The sequence below is a fragment of the Pecten maximus genome, chromosome 3, assembly GCF_902652985.1.
Source record: "Pecten maximus chromosome 3, xPecMax1.1, whole genome shotgun sequence".
Taxonomy (NCBI): Eukaryota; Metazoa; Mollusca; class Bivalvia; order Pectinida; family Pectinidae; genus Pecten; species Pecten maximus.
This window is the reverse complement of record NC_047017.1, coordinates 24,709,182-24,731,440: the sequence shown is the minus strand read 5'-3', so window position 1 is coordinate 24,731,440 and position 22,259 is coordinate 24,709,182. Positions and strand designations below refer to the sequence as shown.

At 34.0% G+C, this 22,259-nt stretch overlaps 2 protein-coding genes across 2 annotated transcripts; both read left to right on the top strand.

The window, feature by feature from the left end:
• The first annotated feature begins 9,813 nt into the window (after positions 1–9,813).
• LOC117322671 (acetylcholine receptor subunit alpha-1-B-like) lies at positions 9,814–11,517 on the top strand. Its single transcript, XM_033877608.1, has one exon. The coding sequence runs from the start codon at positions 9,814–9,816 to the stop codon at positions 11,068–11,070; it is 1,257 nt and encodes a 418-aa protein (XP_033733499.1). The 3' UTR covers positions 11,071–11,517.
• A 5,236-nt stretch (positions 11,518–16,753) lies between these two features.
• LOC117322670 lies at positions 16,754–20,348 on the top strand. Its single transcript, XM_033877607.1, has 4 exons — positions 16,754–16,796; positions 18,060–18,215; positions 18,415–18,527; positions 19,807–20,348. The coding sequence occupies exons 1-4, from the start codon at positions 16,754–16,756 to the stop codon at positions 20,050–20,052; spliced, it is 558 nt and encodes a 185-aa protein (XP_033733498.1). The 3' UTR covers positions 20,053–20,348.
• The last annotated feature ends 1,911 nt before the right edge of the window (positions 20,349–22,259 follow it).

The window sequence follows — 22,259 nt, the reverse complement described above, 5'->3', positions numbered from 1 at the left end:
TACTATTTTGCTTCGTGCCACCCGCCATACATATCTAGATAAAATCCGAGTTACGTCATTCTCGTACATATATATTTACGTTTGTTTGCTGTTGTTGTTGTTGCTTTTTTGTTTTTTTTTTTCTGGGGAGGAGGGTTGTTTTTTTCGGTTTGACGTCCTTTTATCAAATGAGATGGCAGTAACTAAACCTATTCTCCCGATGACGATGGAAAGCATTTGCCTTCACATGTAAAGTAACTGTCGTAATCAATAAAGTGATGTATTTGTTTCTATTTCCTTTTCCTGATAGTGTATGCCACCGACTGCGATACTGGATGGAAACAAAGTGAGGAATTTTGCTACTTGTTCGTCGACATACCAAAGACCTGGCAGGACGCATCTGTAATATATATACATATAATACATATTTATTATTATTATTTTGATATGAAACATTTGAAAAAATTATATGTGCTCTAAATATGTTAAGATAAATGGAATTATCGAAAAATATAAATGTACCATAAATCATAAATCCTTTATTATTATCAATATCATATATTCTTCAAAAATACAAATACTCTTATTCAAAGAAGTATGCCTAAACTCACTCAGTGTCAGTTCATCAGTCGTTAAATTATATTCCAACATGACATGTATTTGATATTGAAGGCGCACTGTGCTGCCCTGTCCTCTCACCTAGTAATGATCGAAACAGAAGAAGTAGACATCTTTATACGGAATACCTTAAATCAAATTCATGGTAAGTACTAACAAGTATGCTTAGTTAGATATCTTTATACTTTATTCTCAATGTGATTTGGCAACCTGTTAAAAAACGATTTCATGGCACATGTATTTTATACTTGCGGCTTATTGTATTGTATTGTTTTGTATTTGTATTGTACTGTACATCGAGTAATTAATGACAAAAAAATCTAAAAATCACTGATAACAAACAAACAGGTAGATACCACAATCTATTCCATGGTAGCTCTTTTACACTTCATAAACGTTATGTTGAAAAAAGGTCTGGTCAGTCTGTATGAAATCGGAGCTTTCAATCATAAAACGGTTTACAGTAAAGAATATAAGGCATAAAAAAGCGGGGGTTCTTTCGTAAAATATAACTGGGTGATGAATATATGGCCAATCCACAAACGCGAGATGACATCAAGGCGTATTCTGCGGTCCGGTCTTCGTATAGCTTCCATCAAAACTGAGACAAAAACTATCGGTATACATTGTTTTATGTTCACGGTATTTATTTATCTAAATGATTATTTGATCAGTTTTTATTTTGTTATACATTTTTAAAAGATTAGTTTATACAATATATATTGAAAATAAGGTAGTACAATACCAAATCTCAGAAGTTTACAAGAGGATTTGGTAACAATCTTATGTAAAATAGTCTCTTTGGAGGCTATTAATGCATTTGTTAACATTTCCATTTCAGAACACAAAATCTAATCGGCCAATAATCTTCCTTTTGAAAAGATGGATTTCTTTCTGACTTACTTTTCAACGTAGATACTGCAGTTTCCCAAAACACACTCTCGTACAATTCACGTATACATCTCACACATCCCTAAACTTCCAAAGCTTTTTGTAAGACGTTAAACAATAAAAAAAACTAACCTTTTCCACCTCTTCCAAGTCATAAAGTTTGCATCGTTGCACGGCAACACGACCAGATGCTAGGCTACAAAACTTGGAGTGGTAAGACCCATCATGGAATAATCCGGAAAGGGCTTTATGATTTTTGATTTTTGTGAATGGCCCCATCTCAAGCAGCCACTTCATCAAATCTTAAATACTATACCGTTAGTCACTTTGCATATATGTCATATTTCAAAAACAATTGTGTATTAGCGGCACACCTTCAACGTAAATAGCAGTCCATGACTGATATTATTTTCCTGGGCATGCCGTAATATCAAGTGCTCGGTAATATAAGACTACATTGAAAATCATTGTTTTCAAATATCAAAGGCGACAGTGTGTACTCACAAAAACATCACGCTTTAAATCTAACAGCGATTTTGATATAGTAATGTCTATTTCCAGACTTACAGATAACAAGAGGAACATGTAAACGTAGAACATGATTGCCCCAGTATCACCGTACTTTACCCACTGTATTCGTGTAACTGTTCTATGTTGATATGTGATCAGTTGTAATTTACTTGTGTCTTGATAAAGGGGCAGATTTCCTCGAAAATTCGATAATTATATATATTTATTCGCAAAAAAGGCATATTTACCACTTTTTAAATTGAGACTAGGTTGTCAGTGTCTGTCTTAGGATGGGTCATACATATAATGCATTCTTACTTACTGAAGCATAAAGACCAGGCGAATTGCTTCGCATGCAATGAACCATTTACCGCTAGGCAAATCTTTTAGAATTGTATTGAGCTACAACCTAAAAGAGACAGCTTTTATAGCAGCCATACATGCCTTAAAGTTCTATTTGAAACTTTTAATAAAAGCAAAATTTTAAACTCTCTGCTGTTGGTCTGCACCATAAGATATGATTAACAATAGCCACATTTGTAATTTTAGATTATATACCTGAGTGTGCCAAAATATCTTTGAAAATTTCGATTGTTTAATGTTTTCCGTGAAAACATTTTTTTTTACTTACCATTTATTGGCCCATATGCCCTGGCAGTATTGATAATTATAAAGATTGTATGGATTTTTACTTTAAATATTTAATGTAATGTCTTTCATTTTATTTATCTGTTGTGTACAGCACTTGACGACATCACATTCATTAATTACTGGTCGGATGGGACTGATGAAGCCCAGGAGGGCCAATGGAAATGGGCATCATCCGGTACACCAATAGGCTATACCAACTGGGCTCCAATGGAACCTAGTAATGCACCAGAGGACTGTTTGGCAATCTGCGGTTCCACAGGATTCAAATGGAATGATGACTTTTGTGTTAGAACATATCCTTTCATTTGTGAACGAAATAGAAAGTAAGTATATCTTAATCACTAATGATGGACCCTCTTCAGAATTTGAGGTTGTTCTTCTGTGTCCTCTGTTACGGAAGCGACATTAAGGAAACACGGAATAAAAAGTTCATCCAAACGCATGTGATCATAAAATTTTTTGATATAGGAGGAACAGAATTTAGTCTCAGATTTTACTCTGTGCCTTCCACTTGATGAGGCATAGTTGATTCTTAAATTGATTTGATGTCCACATTAGAATATTGACAACTGCCCTTTTACTTCGTTTGTATTGTTGGTGTCTCAATAGACACGCCACAGAATATTAGAGGCGACTGAAGTAATTGTATCCGTATACTCGCGATCGATTAATACATGTTTCCGGTGACTTCGGAAAGGGATCCTCCTCTGGACAAGCGAGTCTTATAAGATCCATTACCATCAATATCTTAGTGATAACATCCGAGAAAGTGTATCAATGACATTATAATCATTATATATATATCATATATGGAGGGGCCGCGGTGACTGAGTGGTTAAGGTGTACCGACACTTTATCACTAGCCCTCCACCTCTGGGTTGCGAGTTCGAAACCTACGTGGGGCAGTTGCCAGTACTGACCGTAGGCCGGTGGTTTTTCTCCGAGTACTCCGGCTTTCCTCCACCTCCAAAACCTGGCACGTCCTTAAATGACACTGGCTGTTAATAGGACGTTAAACAAAAACAAACAAATATGTGCTATTAAGACCCCACGATGACCAAATTCTTCTGACTTGTTTCATTTTGTTATTTCTGGACATCAATTTTCCATGCGTCCTTCCATTATTGGATTATTCAGAAATGGAAATATCCCCTTTAATTCTACCTGATAATGTCCGTTAAAGTGTCGATGTAATAGCGGATAGGGGTAACGATTACAGTCACTGACATGAATTATTTACATCGTGTCGGCCCGAATTCCCTCTCCCACCCAAGGAATACGGTAAGGTTCATCATCATACTCGTAACGAAGTACATGGTGCCCGCTTTGAGGTCTTGAAACTAATGTGTGAGAGGCATGCTAAAATTAAAATAGTTCGATACATCGCAAATTTAAATTTTGTTTTTATATCCATGACAAAATTGAATTACTACTTATTGTTTAATGATAATGATATACTTAAATTTTAATAACTTCACAAAAAAGACCGAAAAACACAATATTATGTCTTATATGGACGCATACATACATATATTGTACGAGTCTGATGAAAAAAATAGATGTTTGCATGACAATTTTACGTGTTGGTATATATGATAAATAATGTTATTATAATTATTAAGATATGCAGAGTACAGCTCGAGTCCTCTCGACCCTTCTCTGTTTACCTCCATATAGGCCTACCACGCGTTTAGATTAAGCAGTGAATCTAAAACGTTCACTTCTCTCTTTAATAAACATGATGTAAGGGAGGTAATCTACATTATTTACTATATGGCATATATTAGCTCGTATTACAGTGATATTTGTGTACTCTCTTGATGGATACTATCAATGATATGATATGTATATAGTCCACTATTCCACCTTAAGAAAAGGTCTTTTATAGGCATTAAACCTGTTGCTCAAAACCCATTGAATTAATTCTTCGTGAAATGAAACATATACAGGTGTATGTAGTTTCATGTATGTAGTGCTTCTGCTTTCGGCCTCCGGAGCCATATGCGCTCCCCCTAATGATAACACGAGTCGTCATCCCCGGCTTCCGAGAGACCACTATCACTGGCTCTTCTCATTAAAATCCTGGTCCAAATCCAAACATACTTTTAGAGAGAAAAAAAGGGGAAAAATCCTTGTGTCACATTGTTTATTAAGGAACAAACTCCATATTTTAGAAGCTGAATTTTCCGACTTCGTCATAGTCTGTGTTTCTGAAACACATCTGATCATGACCTGTTCTTGAGTGGAACAATCTTCAAATTGATATGGCTTGAAAGAAATACGCACAACACTGCTGCCTCGCGGACCAAAAACCAGGCGATTTCTCTTATTCGTTAAGACAAAGAAAAATATTTATTTAAATTGCAACCATCTTTAATTGATGAATCTTTACCGCTTGGAAAATGGTTGCAGGTTTTTTAATCACTTATGAATCTAAAGAAACAATAGTGGAAAATATACTCTTTTGATTATTAACGGCGAGATTGAAATATATTCCATTGAAAAAAACTGAATCGTTTAACAATTACTTTTCATCCATAATTGTAACTAAAGTTCAGAGATACACCAAAGAAACTAGACGCTTTAACTTGCTGATTTTTGGTCCGATAGTCTGCAATCTCGATTGGTTTAGAGTGTAGTTCTGTATATAGATTAGTTGATTATCGATCATCAATCAGTTGTCCACCTTATTGATACTTATGTCTTTTCTCGTGTTTATCTTTGCAGTAATAGAAATTGTGAGACCTGATTATGATCTGTTTATTTTATACACTCAATGGATGACTATACGGATATACATTGTATATTGAAGTAATGATATTATGTACTGTTCAGGGAGAGGGCTGGTATAGACGACGCCTGCAGCCCAAATCCCTTTGTGATAAATTCTGCACAATGTATTCTGAAATGAAATGCTTGGAACGCAACATTATAATCGACATGAGTTACGTATCTGCCATTTCCTCTTCAGTTTGCCGATACCCGACCTGTAAAACACCGTCGCCAGACCGTGACATGACGCAGTGATGTGCAACTACAAACGACAACAGGAATAGCTGGTTGCTGACCCGGTATTGAACCGAAATATATTCTATTCACAACGGAACATACGACAATACGACAAACCATTCCTTATTATCTTTTATTTTAGTTATTTTATTTATCATTGTGTATTGATTGACCGTTAAAGATGTAATCATAACAAACTCAACAGACGTGACACGTACGGGCAATGTCATCAGTTATAGTATCGTAATATATGGATACATAGCAGACAGCCGTAGGACCTGTGGACAATGAAATCATTCGATTGTGGTTACATGTTGCAGACAGTATGGTGCATCAGTGTCGGGACATTCTGCAAAAGTCAGAATAAAGGCCTTCAACTCGTTTCTATAAAGTGACCATTTCAAATTCGTCTTCTTCCGTCGTTCGTCAACATTTTTACATTTTCTGTGCTTTAAAACTCCAGAGTTACATTTAATGATAGTAACTTACCTTGGAAAATGGTAAACCAAAACTGTAAATTATATGGTCCCAGCCACCCAGGAGCCTGAGAGGCGGTACTAAAAGTGGTCAAATTGAATGATATTTTGAAATGTTTTCTCTCATTAGCCAGATATACTCGTCATGAATGGAAGGGCTTTCAGGTTCTTAACCAAAATTTAAAATTTCGATGTCTCGGGGATTTACATTTCTTCCTTTACTTTAGTTTGCATAGGGAAATCACTTTTTGTTTATTAGTTTATTTTCATTGGAAAATACTTTAAAGTTGGTTATAGTTGTGAGTGTATGATAATAGTTTGATGGCATGCACACATTGACCCTATCTAATCCCTAGCTAGCAGAAACTTCATGAAGTATCATTTTTACACCAATGTTGTATTGTATGAGCTCGAACTTTGAAAATAGCATTGTACATCCTGTGACCTTTGACCCCTGAAATTTCAATGAACCTAGAAAAAAACTGTTTTAAATAGCATACCATGTGCAGCTGACCTTAAAGTATTTTCCTGCAAAATCCCTATATGGGGTCGTAGAATGGCCCAAACTGGCACTCTCCGTTACATACTGGCAGGAAAAATCCATAATTTATCTCAATTATTTCCAAATTCTTAGAGAAGTAGAGAATTCATTCTTAGAGGAAAATGACATTTGAGCATAATCTGTTACGGCTCTTTCTAAAATAATTCAAACGTGTTCAGAATTATGAACTGTGCTTGGTACAATAATAAATCAATTACAGTATTATGGAGTAATCCAAAGTATTAAGAACTACTTGATTACTCCATTGGGATAGTGCCGTTCCCGATTATTCCTCTTAATCTTGAACTAATATTCAAAGAAAATAATTGTCGATGGACTTCTACCTTGTACTCTTGAGAAATAATATTAAACATTAATTGTCAGCGAAAATAGGGGAATATCTTGGATTTTATTGAAGACAACAAAATGTTTCAAATAGATTATTACTTTGTTTGACTGAACTATTATTGTCACTGTATTGAAAATAAAAAAAAACCTCACTTGAAAATAAAACATATATAAAAAAGAAGTAATGATATTTGTTGTCTGGTCAAACAGTAGGAACTACAATGGTGAAAAATTGGCTTTGATTTCATATATGGGAAGATAGTTAGATGATTACTAATGTCCATATGCCTATTGTTTGGAATTTTAGTTACAAGTAAGACTGTTCTACGGATTTGAACATTAACCAGCGTAAGGTTGTATTGTAAACAATTGATCCTAGATCCTTGCCCCTACCATTGAATGATGTATATTGGTACTCTGTTAATCTGATCTGTATACTTTTCCCATTGTCTTCTTAATACTGTAATATTGAGACAGAGAAGGACTTGACACTAAATTTCCAAAAACTCTGAGATGGACACCTATCAGCCTTTTTGACCATGCACAAACAGGGACAGAATTTTTAAGAAATTTTAATGAAGTACTTTCCAATAAATGTTAATAGCCTTCAACTGTCAAAAACAAGACGACAACTGTCGACAATATTGTATTTTAGGTCATTCTCACAATGGAACCGGCATAACTGCGGACTGTTTGAGAACATACATGTCAAGCATGACCAATATCATTGAAGTATTTTTCAAGAAATAGCGATAAAAATTTTAAAAAAAAATCAAGAAAAAATGGACTTAAACTCAAACTGACAATTGCAAGATATCCGCATATCAGCATACCAGGGTTCAGAGAGAAAATATAAAGTTCTTGAATGACACAAATGACAAATACTTGCATCATATTCCACTGCACCACATTCACATTGTTCTAGCGTAGTAAGATGCAATTGTATAAGCTGTATGTATTTCTGGTTAAACGATTCGGTGTCGAAGATCGTGAGGCATAAAATTACCTTCCTCCGTCGTTAGTGTATATGATTATAAGCACAATGTAGCACATCTATTATGTTTTGTTGATTTGAAGATTAATTATTTGAAATCCTGTCGTAATTGTAACAACAGGACTTCCGTTAACAACAGTATAGTCATCGACTGGAGGGATCACACAAAACTCTACGATATTGTTCATAGCTAATCATGCTTGATTTATGTAATTTCTTGATGTTCGTATGTAATTTGATCGTTTATAACTTACTAGTGTCTTATCTGTACTGTCGTTATTAGACAAGTGTCTACTGGACTATAATGTCGTTATTATTTACTATACCCTATACATGCACATATACATTTGCAATAAAGTTTGGTTATGAACTGGCTGAATGTTAAGTCTTTAAGTTAATCCAGATTATCGTTAAAGCAATAACATATGCTTCTTACTTGGATGTGAAATAGGCGAGGTGTTATGTGTTTTCAAATGCAATTTATCTACACGCTGAAAAAATATAAACAGAATATATGTGAAATACCTACGGATGAAATTTGTTTGCCATATCGGTTTTTAATTTCCTTGCCACATACGCACGATTAATTATGAGTATACCCGGCTGTCTATTTTTAAAATTAAAAAAAAATGGTTCAATGGACCAACCAACCAATTGATTTCCCATATACATTAATGTTAACGTTTTCGAGTAAATCATTTAAATTCTTGAATTCAGTATGGCAAATATGGTTTATAACAAAAGTTTAGGGTCTCATTTAACACGTAATAAAAAAAACAAGTTGTGTCCTTCAGCTCAAATGTTTTTCAGGGAAGCCATTTTGAAAATTGGTAAATTTCGCAGTAAAAATTCTCAAAAATCTGAAATGTTTACCTGTTAATTATTATTACCTGAACTTTTGGGGGGGGGGGAATTCAATCGGACTTACGAAATTTCTAGTTGATAGTAGATAGTTATCTATCAGGCTACATATCTATTTTCTCACTTCATAACATACTGGCCAATCACTGGCTGCCAGACATTTAATCCCTGGTTCAACTTTCTATACACAGGGAATGTTTCAAAAGTCTAAAAAAATTAATTGGTTGGTTGTTGCCTAAACTAGGGATTACTAGTATCAGCTGTCTTTCCTTTCCAATCCCGGTAAAGCAGATTTGACTTTTTTCTACCAAAACCTGCGAGAGATTCCCTGTAACGTTCGGGAAAAATAATACGTAACGGAATAACAGAAGCCTATATTTGTCATCTTGAATCAATTTGTTATTGTGTTATAACAGGACAGTTAATCAGTAACTACATAAGCTTCCGTATGTTTCTATGGTAATAGATGTTTATTGAGATAGAGAATTAGGATTACAGCATAATGGTGATTGAGACGTGAACATATATAATTGTACGGTTCTAAAATGGAAATCGTTCAACTTGAAACGATATTTTGGCTTAATTTGCATATTGAAACACTGACAATATGAAAATAGTAACAATTGAACAGCGTGAAGAAAAAAACATCTTTTCCTGAAAATATATATATATTTTTTTTTTTTTTTGACGTAATATATATCTTATCTCGTTATATTTTCTTGGTGAACTGGCGTCATGCAGAGGTTGAAAATTGAACACCACGTCCAAGTTAAGAAGCTTGTAATCTATTGACTTGGTGAGATCGCGTTCACGACTTAGTGTATGTTTCGGTCTAGTTATTGCCTGACGTTCGTATAACAGGGGTATAACAAACAGAACTAGGTCGTCATTCCAGCCACCGCCTTATCGCTGGTGCACTGATTTCAAAAGACAGCATGGTTCGTGTCGTTACATCATGCATGTTGATTATAGTGGTTGTTTCAATGATTGATGCAGGTTCCATTGCAGACGCAAAAGCGCTATTCAGTAACATTACAAATGGGTATAACAAGGACATTAGGCCAATTGGTGATCAGAACGGAACGTTGACTGTATATATCGATACGGATCTCCTTACTATCCAGGACTTTGATGAGGTTTCTGGAACTTTGAATATTCTTGCCGTATTCCTTATTCATTGGAATGACGTCTCCTTAAGTTGGGATCCAGCTTTGTACGGTGATATTAGTGAGACAGAGATTGGTCAAAATAACATATGGCTTCCTAGACTCTTCAATATCAAATCTTCAGACAAATTTCGTGCTATCAGTAATTCTTATCTGTCGGTGAAGATTGATCACTATGGCGAAGTCTTTTGGCAACCTGGCAGTTTTATTGACATCAAATGTAACCCGGATGTGTCATATTTTCCGTTTGATATACAGACATGTTATATCCAACTAATAGCATGGGGTTATTCACAACAACGAATCAAACTTGAGCCACTGCGTCCAGAGTTATCTCTAGAATTTTATGAACCTAATGGAGAATGGTCTTTGGATAATACTGCCACCGGGACACATTCGGTCAGTGGATATAGTACAGCCACTTTTAATATCACAATTTCACGACTTCCTGCCTTTCATGTTGTCAACACACTGATGCCAATCTATCTGCTGCTACTGATGAATCCACTTGTGTTTGTGTTGCCGTGTGACTCTGGAGAACGTGTTGGGTTTAGTTTGACTGTTTTCCTAACGTTTACTGTTTTTATCACCATTATCAATGCTGTACTTCCTGCTAATTCAGACAGCATGTCAAGACTATCCTACTTTATCTTTTCCGTCCTTGTTGTCAGTGGCGTCATAGCATCCGTCAACATCCTCCAACTTCGTATGTACCACAAGGATGACAACTTGCCAGTACCTCAATGGTTGCGTAGACTCATGCGAATCCTTGATTGTCATTTCAAGTCCAGAAGAAGAGTTATTGAGGTATGTCCTCACAAATCAGACCAAACACCATCAACTAAAAATACCAGTAGGAAAGGAATTCAACTCACTGAAGAAGAAGAGACAGTGGAAGTAGTACCGGAAATGACGTGGAAGGAGGTCGTGCGCATTCTGGACAAATTCTATGCATGCTTATTCTTTGCAGTGATAACTGTGTTCATCGTTGTTACTTTAGTGGTTTTGTACAAGGGAAATAGGTGATCTCTACCAGACGTATTTAATCTGTGTGATATAAACTCGGGTAAATAATAAACAGTGGAAAGCAATACTTACTCCTTACCTTTTAATATGGGAACTATATATCTTAATCATTATCTTTATAGTAATTTTTAAGCTGGAAAAATTTCATTCAAACTTATATAACCTCGGTATTATAAACCCTATGAAAGTAATAAATCGAGAAAAGCATTGCTTATACTGTAATGTGATAACTGTACTTACCCTTGTGAGTATAGTGATTTTTCACTATGGACATAAGTTATCCAAAAACAGACTTGTTTGCATACAGCCTCTGTGGTTAAACACAGGTTAAAAGTTGAAATCAATTGTTTAACTGACTGTGACATTTATGATTGTTAATATCAGGTAGATTTTTTTAGGTGCTATGTTTCCCGTCTAATTAAGTAATTTATTACATAAAAAACAACTATAAACACTATCAAATGTACTTTTATATATTATTTTAAATTATTCATTTCCATGTACCTATTTAGTAACAGTTGAAAAAGAGTTAAAATAACATCATTGATGAATAAAGCGGTTACAATTATCCAAGCCATACATACAGAATCTTAAATGAGTTTTCATTTCATGCAAGATTTTTTTTTTTTTTTTAAGGTACAAGAAATGTTAATGCCCCAGAACATTTAACAATTTGGACTGCTGCCAGGGTTGAGGCCCTGGATTCAGTATCCTGACAAATATGTCCTCATGCAAGAGGGCTCTCATTCATCACCTTACATTCATTTACACATTTCATTCCTTTTTTTTCATGCGATGTATTACACACATTCATACACACATATATGCACACCATCGTTACCTACCTACATACATACACACACACACACACACACACACACACACACACACATACATACATACATACATACACCGTATGATATTTCGATACTTCAATCATGATCACCAGCTGTGAGTCAGTATTGCTATTGTCTAGCGTGGAAATCCACACTTACCATTACTGACCAGCAACCTGTAATCGCACTAGATTGACCCATACCACACATACATAATTACATACATACCATACATGTACATACATACATACATATATACATATATACATACACTTCATGATAGTTGGATAGTTCAATCATGATCACCAGCTGTGAGCCAGTCGTGTTATGGTCTAGCGTGGAAATCCACACTTACCATGACTGACTCACAACTTGTAATCGCACTGGATTGACCCATACCACACATACATACACAATACATGCATATACATCATACAAATGTACCTACACAAGTATACAATAAACATACGTGTTGAGTATATTCACCAAATATATCACAACTTTCAATCTCCTTTACTTTCGACACCGCTCTAATTTTCACACCAATTATGATCACTTGTGAATCCACACTTACCACTACTTGGAGGTATTCACAACATTTTATAACGTATTACTTAATACATAATAATATATAAATACACACAGTATATAAATAAATATATATTTAAATGGCATTATTACGTTAGCCTTTTATCATTATTATTACAAGCTTACCGGTTATAAGTATTTATATATTAAAATATTTAAAATGCTGAAGTATCCATCCACGTAAATATGGTTATCATATACACGTCTCTTCCAGAAGGTAGAAAGTTGTAGTAATCCATATTATGAAGTGTTTACAAAGGGATACGATAGTAACGTGACCCTGGGGTCAGGGTCTGCTGAGAGAAGCCAGATCACACCTGCAGACAAGTCAATTTTAAACAAAGATGCACCCTGTACATGAGAAGTACAGATATACTTGATAGAACTATCCCGTGAAGTAATTCGACTATGGTCGAGATCCGTAAACTGTAAAACGAAAGTAGGTCTAGCCCAACAACATATAGATTGCGATACAATATCTATGACTTAAATCAGTGTTACTTTCCATTGCAATTTAGCACAATGGTGTCTCAAAAATTGCGAAAATAATCCGGTAATGTTCAATGGTCTTCTGTTTTTATTATCGTCGTGTTTTCTGGGTCACGTTCTACAGCTAATGGACCGAAGTGTTATCCACTCCAAACCTCCACTTATCGACTATAAATGCCTGATTATATAGCATGTGGGCTTCCTACGTCATCAAATTCATTTCCCGCGAAATTACTGGGAAATCTAAAACAATTCTTTAAATGAAATGAAGCGAAAGAAATAGAAAACGTCTAAATAAAAGCATCGTGATCAGTATTGAGTACAACGTTAAAGTTCATTATAAATAATTGCTACTATTCGCTAACCTAAAGCAAAAGTAATTTAAATCAAATTATTTTAAAATCCATATTTCGTTTCTATTATAATCTTAAAATTTGTATCACAAGATCATTTAGAAGCTTTGCAGTACTGACTCTTTCAAACGCACAGGTGTTTTGCTTTGAGCAAAGATGGCGACCCGAAGCTGTGAGGCGGTGTGGATTGGAATTAAAATGCGTATATTTCGGCAAGTAAACATCGTACAATGTCCCAGTGTGGTCAGATCATCTAATTTTGTCATTATGTATTCAGAACAGTTGTGGTTTAGTCGCTACGGTCATTAACATAAAAATTCGGATTATTATATAAATACTTATTTAATTATTAATGACATTAACGGTTACTGTTTGTTTAGCTACGTTAGATTGATCGGTGAGAGTGTGTATGTGTGTTTTGGTTCTTTTATCGTGTTGTCGGTAGATAGTCTCACCGGAGTAATTAGTAGTACCCAATATTTGTAAATTTTATGCAAGATTTCATTAAACGTACACGCATGCATGTCGCACGCACGGGAAGCCGTCCTTAAATGACCTTAGCTGTTAATAGGACGTTAAACAAAATAAACCAAATCAAACCAAATGTTTTAGAAATTTCTATTTGTATGAGCCTTGCTTAGCAAAATTTAAAAACAAGAGTTTCATAAAATCTCATATAAAAAAACGAAAACTTTCAGGGTTTAAAGTAAAAATGTGGAGGACAAAATCAAACGGAGAATGCCCTTTTGTTGTGCTATGCATAATCCATGACGTAACGTCATTGTCCATATGTTGATGTCACAATAGATTCCTTACTGGCGAAACAAAAGGGAAAAAATCTCCAGTATATTACACGTGAGATTGCACTGGATGATAAACCGATTACGTGATAAATACCCAGGTATAATAACGTGTATTCCTTTATTGATAAATACTCCTGTATAATAACGTGTATTCCTTTATTGATAAATACTCCTGTATAATAACGTGTATTCCTTTATTGATAAATACTCCTGTATAATAACGTGTATTCCTTTATTGATAAATACTTCTGTATAATAACGTGTATTCCTTTATTGATAAATACTTCTGTATAATAACGTGTATTCCTTTATTGATAAATACTTCTGTATAACAACGTGTATTCCTTTATTGATAAATAATTCTGTATAATAACGTGTATTCCTTTATTGATAAATAATTCTGTATAATAACGTGTATTCCTTTATTGATAAATAATTCTGTATAATAACGTGTATTCCTTCCTTGATAAATACCCATGTATAATAACGTGTATTCCTTTATTGATAAATACTTCTGTATAATAACGTGTATTCCTTTATTGATAAATAATTCTGTATAATAACGTGTATTCCTTTATTGATAAATACTTCTGTATAATAACGTGTATTCCTTTATTGATAAATTCTTCTGTATAATAACGTGTATTCCTTTATTGATAAATAATTCTGTATAATAACGTGTATTCCTTTATTGATAAATAATTCTGTATAATAACGTGTATTCCTTTATTGATAAATACTCCTGTATAATAACGTGTATTCCTTTATTGATAAATAATTCTGTATAATAACGTGTATTCCTTTATTGATAAATACTTCTGTATAATAACGTGTATTCCTTTATTGATAAATACTCCTGTATAATAACGTGTATTCCTTCCTTGATAAATACCCATGTATAATAACGTGTATTCCTTTATTGATAAATACTCCTGTATAATAACGTGTATTCCTTTATTGATAAATACTCCTGTATGATAACGTGTATTCCTTTATTGATAAATTCTTCTGTATAATAACGTGTATTCCTTTATTGATAAATACTCCTGTATAATAACGTGTATTCCTTCCTTGATAAATACCCATGTATAATAACGTGTATTCCTTTATTGATAAATACTCCTGTATAATAACGTGTATTCCTTTATTGATAAATACTCCTGTATAATAACGTGTATTCCTTTATTGATAAATAATTCTGTATAATAACGTGTATTCCTTTATTGATAAATACTCCTGTATAATAACGTGTATTCCTTTATTGATAAATACTTCTGTATAATAACGTGTATTCCTTTATTGATAAATACTCCTGTATAATAACGTGTATTCATTTATCAAACCTAGAGGTATATAGAAAATATCAAATATCCTAAGTAACATATATCTATATTTCCTATTTAGATAACTCAAATGATAATGATAAAGCGTAAAAATTATATGACGATTTTTATGCACCTTGTAGGGACCAACCAACCATTTTTTTCCTATAGACTTTAGTGTTAACGTTTTGGAGTATTTCATTCAAATTCTTGAATTCAATATGACAATTATGGTTTATAACAAAAGTTTAGAGTCTGATATAACACCCAATAAAAAAACTTGGGTCCTTCAGCTCAAATTTTCTCCAGGGTAGCCATTTTGAAAATGGGTGAATTTCGCAGTAAAAATTCTCAAAAATCTTAAATGTTTACCTGTTAATTATTATTACCTAAACTTTTGGGGAAAATCAATCTGACTTACGAAATTTTTATCAACATTTCTTATTGATAGTTACCTATCAGGCTACATATCTATTTCTCATTTCATAACATACTGGCCAATCAGTGGCTGCCAGATATTTTATCCTTGGTTCAACTTTCTTTACACAGGGGCTGTTTCAAAAATATATTTTTTCAATTGGTTGGTTGTTCCCTATAATATATTGATAAGTATTAAAGGGTTTCACCTCCACCAGTATGGCCATTTAGTGGACGAGATGATTGACACCTACAGGAATGTTCTTATATGTGTGTCAATTTAATGACGTCATCATCAGAAGCGTTAATCCAGAGTGACTTAACGCGGATAAGCTGATCTGAGGACTACTCTACAATAATCCTATCACAATGATTTTCATACGGCAGGTCCTTTAAATGCAGAATGTGTACTAGGGATAATGATAAATGGGTTACGGCAATGTCTGTTTCTGCTATTAGGACATCACGTGATCAGGTCATGCTACTGTCACGACTTACAGGTATAAATACACACTACTTATACAATAATAAAAATGATGAAAAAAGTTGATGTCATATAGAGATATATAACCATGCTTCATACATAGTATATAAGTAGTGTTTGAGATAATAAATAAGAGATTGCATGCTAAATATATATTTTCACGGAACATGTAGATATTGTTATCAGAGTCCTTTACCTATATTACAGAGTTAAGTTATTAATTCGGGAACACCAAGGACATATCATCGACTGGAAAGTCATGGCAACCTGCAAGTTGTTCTGTTCCTTTATTTTCACTATATTTCTTTCCATGATTTTGCAAGCAGTGGGCTTTTTCTCGCCATACTGGGTCTCCTGGAAGGATTGTGATGCCCAAGGTTTATTCTACTACATGAGTTCTAATGTGACCGAAGGCTGTTATGATCCAGGCAGTTGTAAGTTCGATTTCTCAGATATGAGAAGTTTTCAGACAGGGCTGTAAAGTATGAAACCGCTTTTTTCTGTTACAAGTTTTGCTTATCATTAGATTTATTGGAGTTATAAGGCGTTTACATTAAAACATACTCGATTTCACATAAAATCTTATTTTTGAACCTGGAAAATATTAATTAAAATCACAGTGACAAAGTACATATTTGTACATTAATATCAGAATGATCCGAGCACAAAGGTTTATATGGAAGGTAAATGGCGCCAAAGTAACATTATCATTTCCATATCTCCTGAAGGGATTCAGCCCTGGACAAATACGTGAAGCTGAAAAAAAAAAGTAAAGAAAAAAACAACAGAAACAAACAAAATAGTTGCAAATATGGAAATTAATTTAATCTAAAACGCAACAGAATATAAACGTGCTAGGCTATGTTTGGTAACCAATCAACATGGATTTCTTGAGCAATGCCCTATGGATCTACTATTGAAATAGCTGTCATAATCATGATCGTGGTTATCGTAATATGACGTGAACTTGTAGTATGCTAACAACTGAGAATACTTATTCTAACAGAAAAACTATCCAAAACCGGCATAATACATTGTATATAAAACATCGGCGAAATTCGATAAACACCGGCATAATTCATAAAACATCGGCAAAATACGATACGGCACCGGAATAATACATAAAGCATTGGCAAAATATGATAAACAACGGCATAACACATAAAACATCGGCAAAATACGATACGGTACCGGAATAATACATAAAGCATTGGCAAAATACTATAAACAACGGCCTAATACACAAAACATCGGAAATATACGATAAATACTGGCATAATACATAAAACATAGATGTCAAATGCGTGTCAAATCACATTTTTAAAATGAGAACTAGTATGGTAACAGTGTAACTACTATCAAATCAACAAGTACCGAACACGTCTGACTTGATATCGTACTATTTATCAGACTGAGATTTGAGATGTTTTTATTATCTCTAAACATGTTGTTACAGGAAAGGGATGAAGTGACAGACTTTGTGTATCAATGTATATATATACATAATGTACATACAAGTTCATCTTACTATAATCAATATATAGGGAAACATTCAACATTTAGAAACTGTGCAACATTAGAATATAATTTATCATAAAAATATTTGAACTCCTGAGGACATATTCTAAACTTCTGTTTGTATATTACTCAAACAGGCTATTTACCACCAGTTTATTCGATTTCTCGTTTTTATTTAGACGTGAGTAAGTCTGCCTTAGTCCTGGAAGCCGTGTCCTTCGTCATTCACTTCTTGGTGTCTGTGGCCATGGTCTGCTTAGTTTGCTGTACTGAGTGTGATGGAGGCGGTGCGACCGGATGGTTTGGATTAAGCTTGGTTTTGTTTCCAGTGGCCGGTTAGAATTCTTAATCATTTGTTATTCCTTTATCTTATAACCAAAGACATTTCATTTTAGATCCTTTTTCCCGTCGGTTACTCGACATTATTATCAATGCAAAAATAATTTCGTCAATAAATGTTTTGAAATGTGTTTCGTTGTATACGCTGTGATTACCGTTATTGCTATAAGTGCCACATATTACGTTTGCTTTAAGGTATACTGTCGTTAGTTGGGTGTACTAAGATGTCAGACATTGATATATCAGACTACACCTACGGCAGCTCCTACAATTTGTGCCTTGCAAGTGGTATATACGTCATGATCCTGGTAGGTATGAGTTTTCTTTCAAGTCAGGAATAATGTAACATAGCGCGTGATTAATTAGATTTAATCACTGCCTCTGCCAGGGATCGAACCTCAGGCTTACTGGTTTAACGCTCTACCGATCGAGCTAAAGAGAAGATCTCTCTAGCCGAGCGGAAGTGCGGCTAGTCTTTACCAGGGTTACAATTAGACCAATAACAGCCTTCATATGGAAGTTAAATATCCTCTTGGAAAGAAGGAATACTTGAAAATAAACACAATCCAGAATTCACGCGTATTTTCCGAAAACTATCAAATCGAGAAAAATAAATGTCCCGGTCCTTCTGAAAATAATCTACTTTACTTAAGACATGAGATTTAACCTTAGAAGATTTAACAACACACTTTCTATATAGCAAAATGAAATAAATGCCAATGTAGGAACTGATCGCATTTGCCCAAAATGCAAGAATGCAAATCGAATTCTATTTCAATTGACCTGTTCTAATTTATTTGTCTGTTCGAAGTTTTAGTTTTGTCTTTACATTGAAAGCTTAGCAAAATTGTGTCAAGGCTCCCGAAAAGTAGTCCGAAGAGTGTTTTCTTCTCGGCGGCATCATTTGTACGTATTCGGCTATATGATTGAGAATTATGATTGTTAAACAAATAGGACATGTTACATGCAGTACGTTAGTCCAATTTATCAATTGCATTTCAAAAGCTAGATTTTAGTTAGTTGATACATATGTATCTGTTATTTGTTGATAGAAAGCTATATGTATTTTCATAAACATGTGTTTCAGGGGTTCGTGTTCTTATAGTTAATTATTTAACTTTCAAATATAATATTTGTATTGCATTAGCCTGGAAAGGTAGTCCGCCATTACGAAACACCAGAAAGTACCTACTAATAGTGAATATAGCTGTACGTTAGATTTTAATGCAATGTTTTATTTATTGTCAAACGAAATGTTAGACACAAATAAGGAATTCTTCGTATGATTTTAACGGGACGAACTACAAAATATATTCGACACGACCGCTATATTTGGATAGTGTTCAAAACGTCTGTGTTTACAAAGATAAAGAAGTAAAAACACCAAGACAGAACAAAATAACCGATGTATTGATTCCAGCTTGTTCGACACAATTAAGTTTTTACTGTATGAAATCTGTTTAGGGGCACTGATTAGGGGTTGTTGTAAAAATATTTGCCACGCAATTGTATCAATAACGACATGGGTATAAAACGTGTGTTAAGTGTTGTTTAGAGAAGTAACCATCATTGTAAATATCGTTGCAGTTTTCTTTCGCATGCTGCGCTTGTTGCTGTTCGGGGAGTGATGACGATGATGGCGGTAGTGTTAACCGTCCAAAAACTACTGTGGCCACCACGCCCTCTAGTGGACAGGTCCTGAGTACGTATACTGGTACCACCACAGAACATGTGGGCGTGGCTGTTTCGGAGCACCAGGAAGTCCACGTGTCCAATGGAATGGTATTTGTTCGGAAAATGAGAGTGATGAACGTCGTCCGTTTCATGCGATAAGAGACAGCCATAAACGTTTACTGACTCTGGTCATCAGATGTGTGTTGTTAAAATCTTAACAAATAATTTGGCAATAACCAATTGCAATAAACCATTCATTTGTAAAAAAAAAAAAAAAAAAAAACTATGATATATGCATTTGAAATATTATGATCACTTCGGTTGTAATGTAGCACTTCCGGTGTAATCAAGCATTTATAAACAGTTGTATGTGTCGCTACAGTATTCATGTAAATAATGTTTGAAAACAGTAAGAATGGTTAATAAGGAGTTCAAAGCGAATTTCGTTAAAAAAACAAAGATAAAAAAAATGCCTCACACTTCTTTTTGACCTTCCAGATTTTACAGAGCTAGTTTGATTTTTTTTCTTTGCATAAAAAGGTTTTGTATATGGCTTAAAATGTGGATTCATCAACCATTGGGCGACAACCCAGTCCTCCTCGAGAGAAATTTAACAATAAAATATACCAATAAAACAAACGATTCGTCATCATCATTTACTTATTATCTATTTATGGTGTGTGTTTGGTCCTAAACAAATGAAGGTGGACTTTGCTATTTCTATATTGCAATGCTAATTAAAAATGGATTATTATGAATTAGATTTAAAGTGAAAGGGGGACAACAATCAATGCGTGTTTGCTGTGTGGCGTAGTTCTGTGGAATACTCACCTAAGGATGTAAATTGTTATACAATTTGTATTTTGTTCTAATACTGATGCGGAATAAGCCATAATGAATTTTCCATATTAGATGACCTTTTCAATTTAATCTTTATTTAAGGGTTAACTGTAATATTTTTTTTACGTTATTGAGCAATAACACAAAAAACTGGGGTGTACTCTGAATAAACCGCGAAGTGGTTTATGAAAAGAGTACACCCCAGTTTTTCGTGTTATTGCTCAATAACGTAAACAAAATAATACAGTTAACCCTTATAATTTAATTAACAACGATAAGAAACATTTTCATTAAGTTTAACATGTTTATTTTGCTCCAGATATTTAAAAACACATCGATAAATACAAAATCCCGTGAACAACGATTACTCCGCTGACGTCACAGTCAACCAATTTTCATGTTATGAGATAACATAATTTTTTGAGCCAATGAAAATGCCTGTTACAAGCAAAATTAAATTATTTTTAGTTTTATGTGAAGCATGCATATACTGTACGGCATGAATAAAGAACTGAAATGACTAAACATTTTATACGTGTTTTCTCCAATCAGTCGTAAAAAAATTTGCGAGCCCTGGTTTCAATAGTTTCATAAAGTCTCTTACGAAATGATAACAAATTTGATATAACAAAATATAATATTGATATCGTAAATGAAAGTATGGCAACATGCAGTTCAGGAATGTTAGACAGTTACTTTTTATCACATCATCTATCTGCAGTAAATCATTATCGTCAGTAAATACTGTTAAAACTCCTCTCTTATTCGTTTATCTTTAACAATGCATGTGGTAGACAATGCTATGGGATTTTGTCCACGAGATGTTCCTTAACCTGTATGTAACGCTTAAAGTCATTTAAATGATGATACTTCAGAATAAACACACGTTGTTTCGACATACATTGAAAATAATGAAATTTATTTAATTAATTTAAAAAGTGTACATTGATATTGCTTATACATTATGGTCCTAAGCATCACTTACGAGACATAGAAGGACGAAACAGCTGTATGGTGTCTCTAACATCACTGACGAGTCCTAGAGGGACGGAACAGCTGCATAATGTCGACGACACCATTGATAAGTCATAACAGAACGAAACAACTGTATGAGGCAGTTAATTTTAACTCATCTGTATCTAACTCCCTACTTGCCGTGCAATTCTTTAAGACACTTTCTTTTCGCAGAAATATAGTAATGACAGGTTGAATTTCAAATTTTTCAAGGGGTTTTATTTTCTGTTTTTGAAGATTTTTCAAAAAAAAAATCTTGCTGTAAAATAAGCATAAATAAAAGAATTGTCTCCAATTCCAATGCATCTGTTTGCTTTTAACATTTTACAAAACTGTGAAATTTAAACCAAAGACAAACTAATTTCATTAGTAACAGTATAATACACATCCAGATGTATTGACAATTGTTCAGTGATTTTTTTTCTTTTAATTCCTCCATAGGTAAAACTAAATGAAATACCAAGTAAGGTCTTTTCTAGTTCATCTTTATCTTGATTTACATATAAGGCCCA

What these genes read in the sequence shown, in the direction of transcription:
- LOC117322671 (XM_033877608.1), top strand. Translation starts at nt 9,814, where the DNA reads ATGGTTCGTGTCGTTACATCATGCATGTTGATTATAGTGGTTGTTTCA.
- LOC117322670 (XM_033877607.1), top strand. Translation starts at nt 16,754, where the DNA reads ATGAGTTCTAATGTGACCGAAGGCTGTTATGATCCAGGCAGTT. An exon ending in CTGTTATGATCCAGGCAGTT is followed by an intron (nt 16,797 to 18,059) that starts GTAAGTTCGATT and finishes GTTTTTATTTAG; the next exon opens with ACGTGAGTAAGTCTGCCTTA. An exon ending in GTATATACGTCATGATCCTG is followed by an intron (nt 18,528 to 19,806) that starts GTAGGTATGAGT and finishes ATATCGTTGCAG; the next exon opens with TTTTCTTTCGCATGCTGCGC.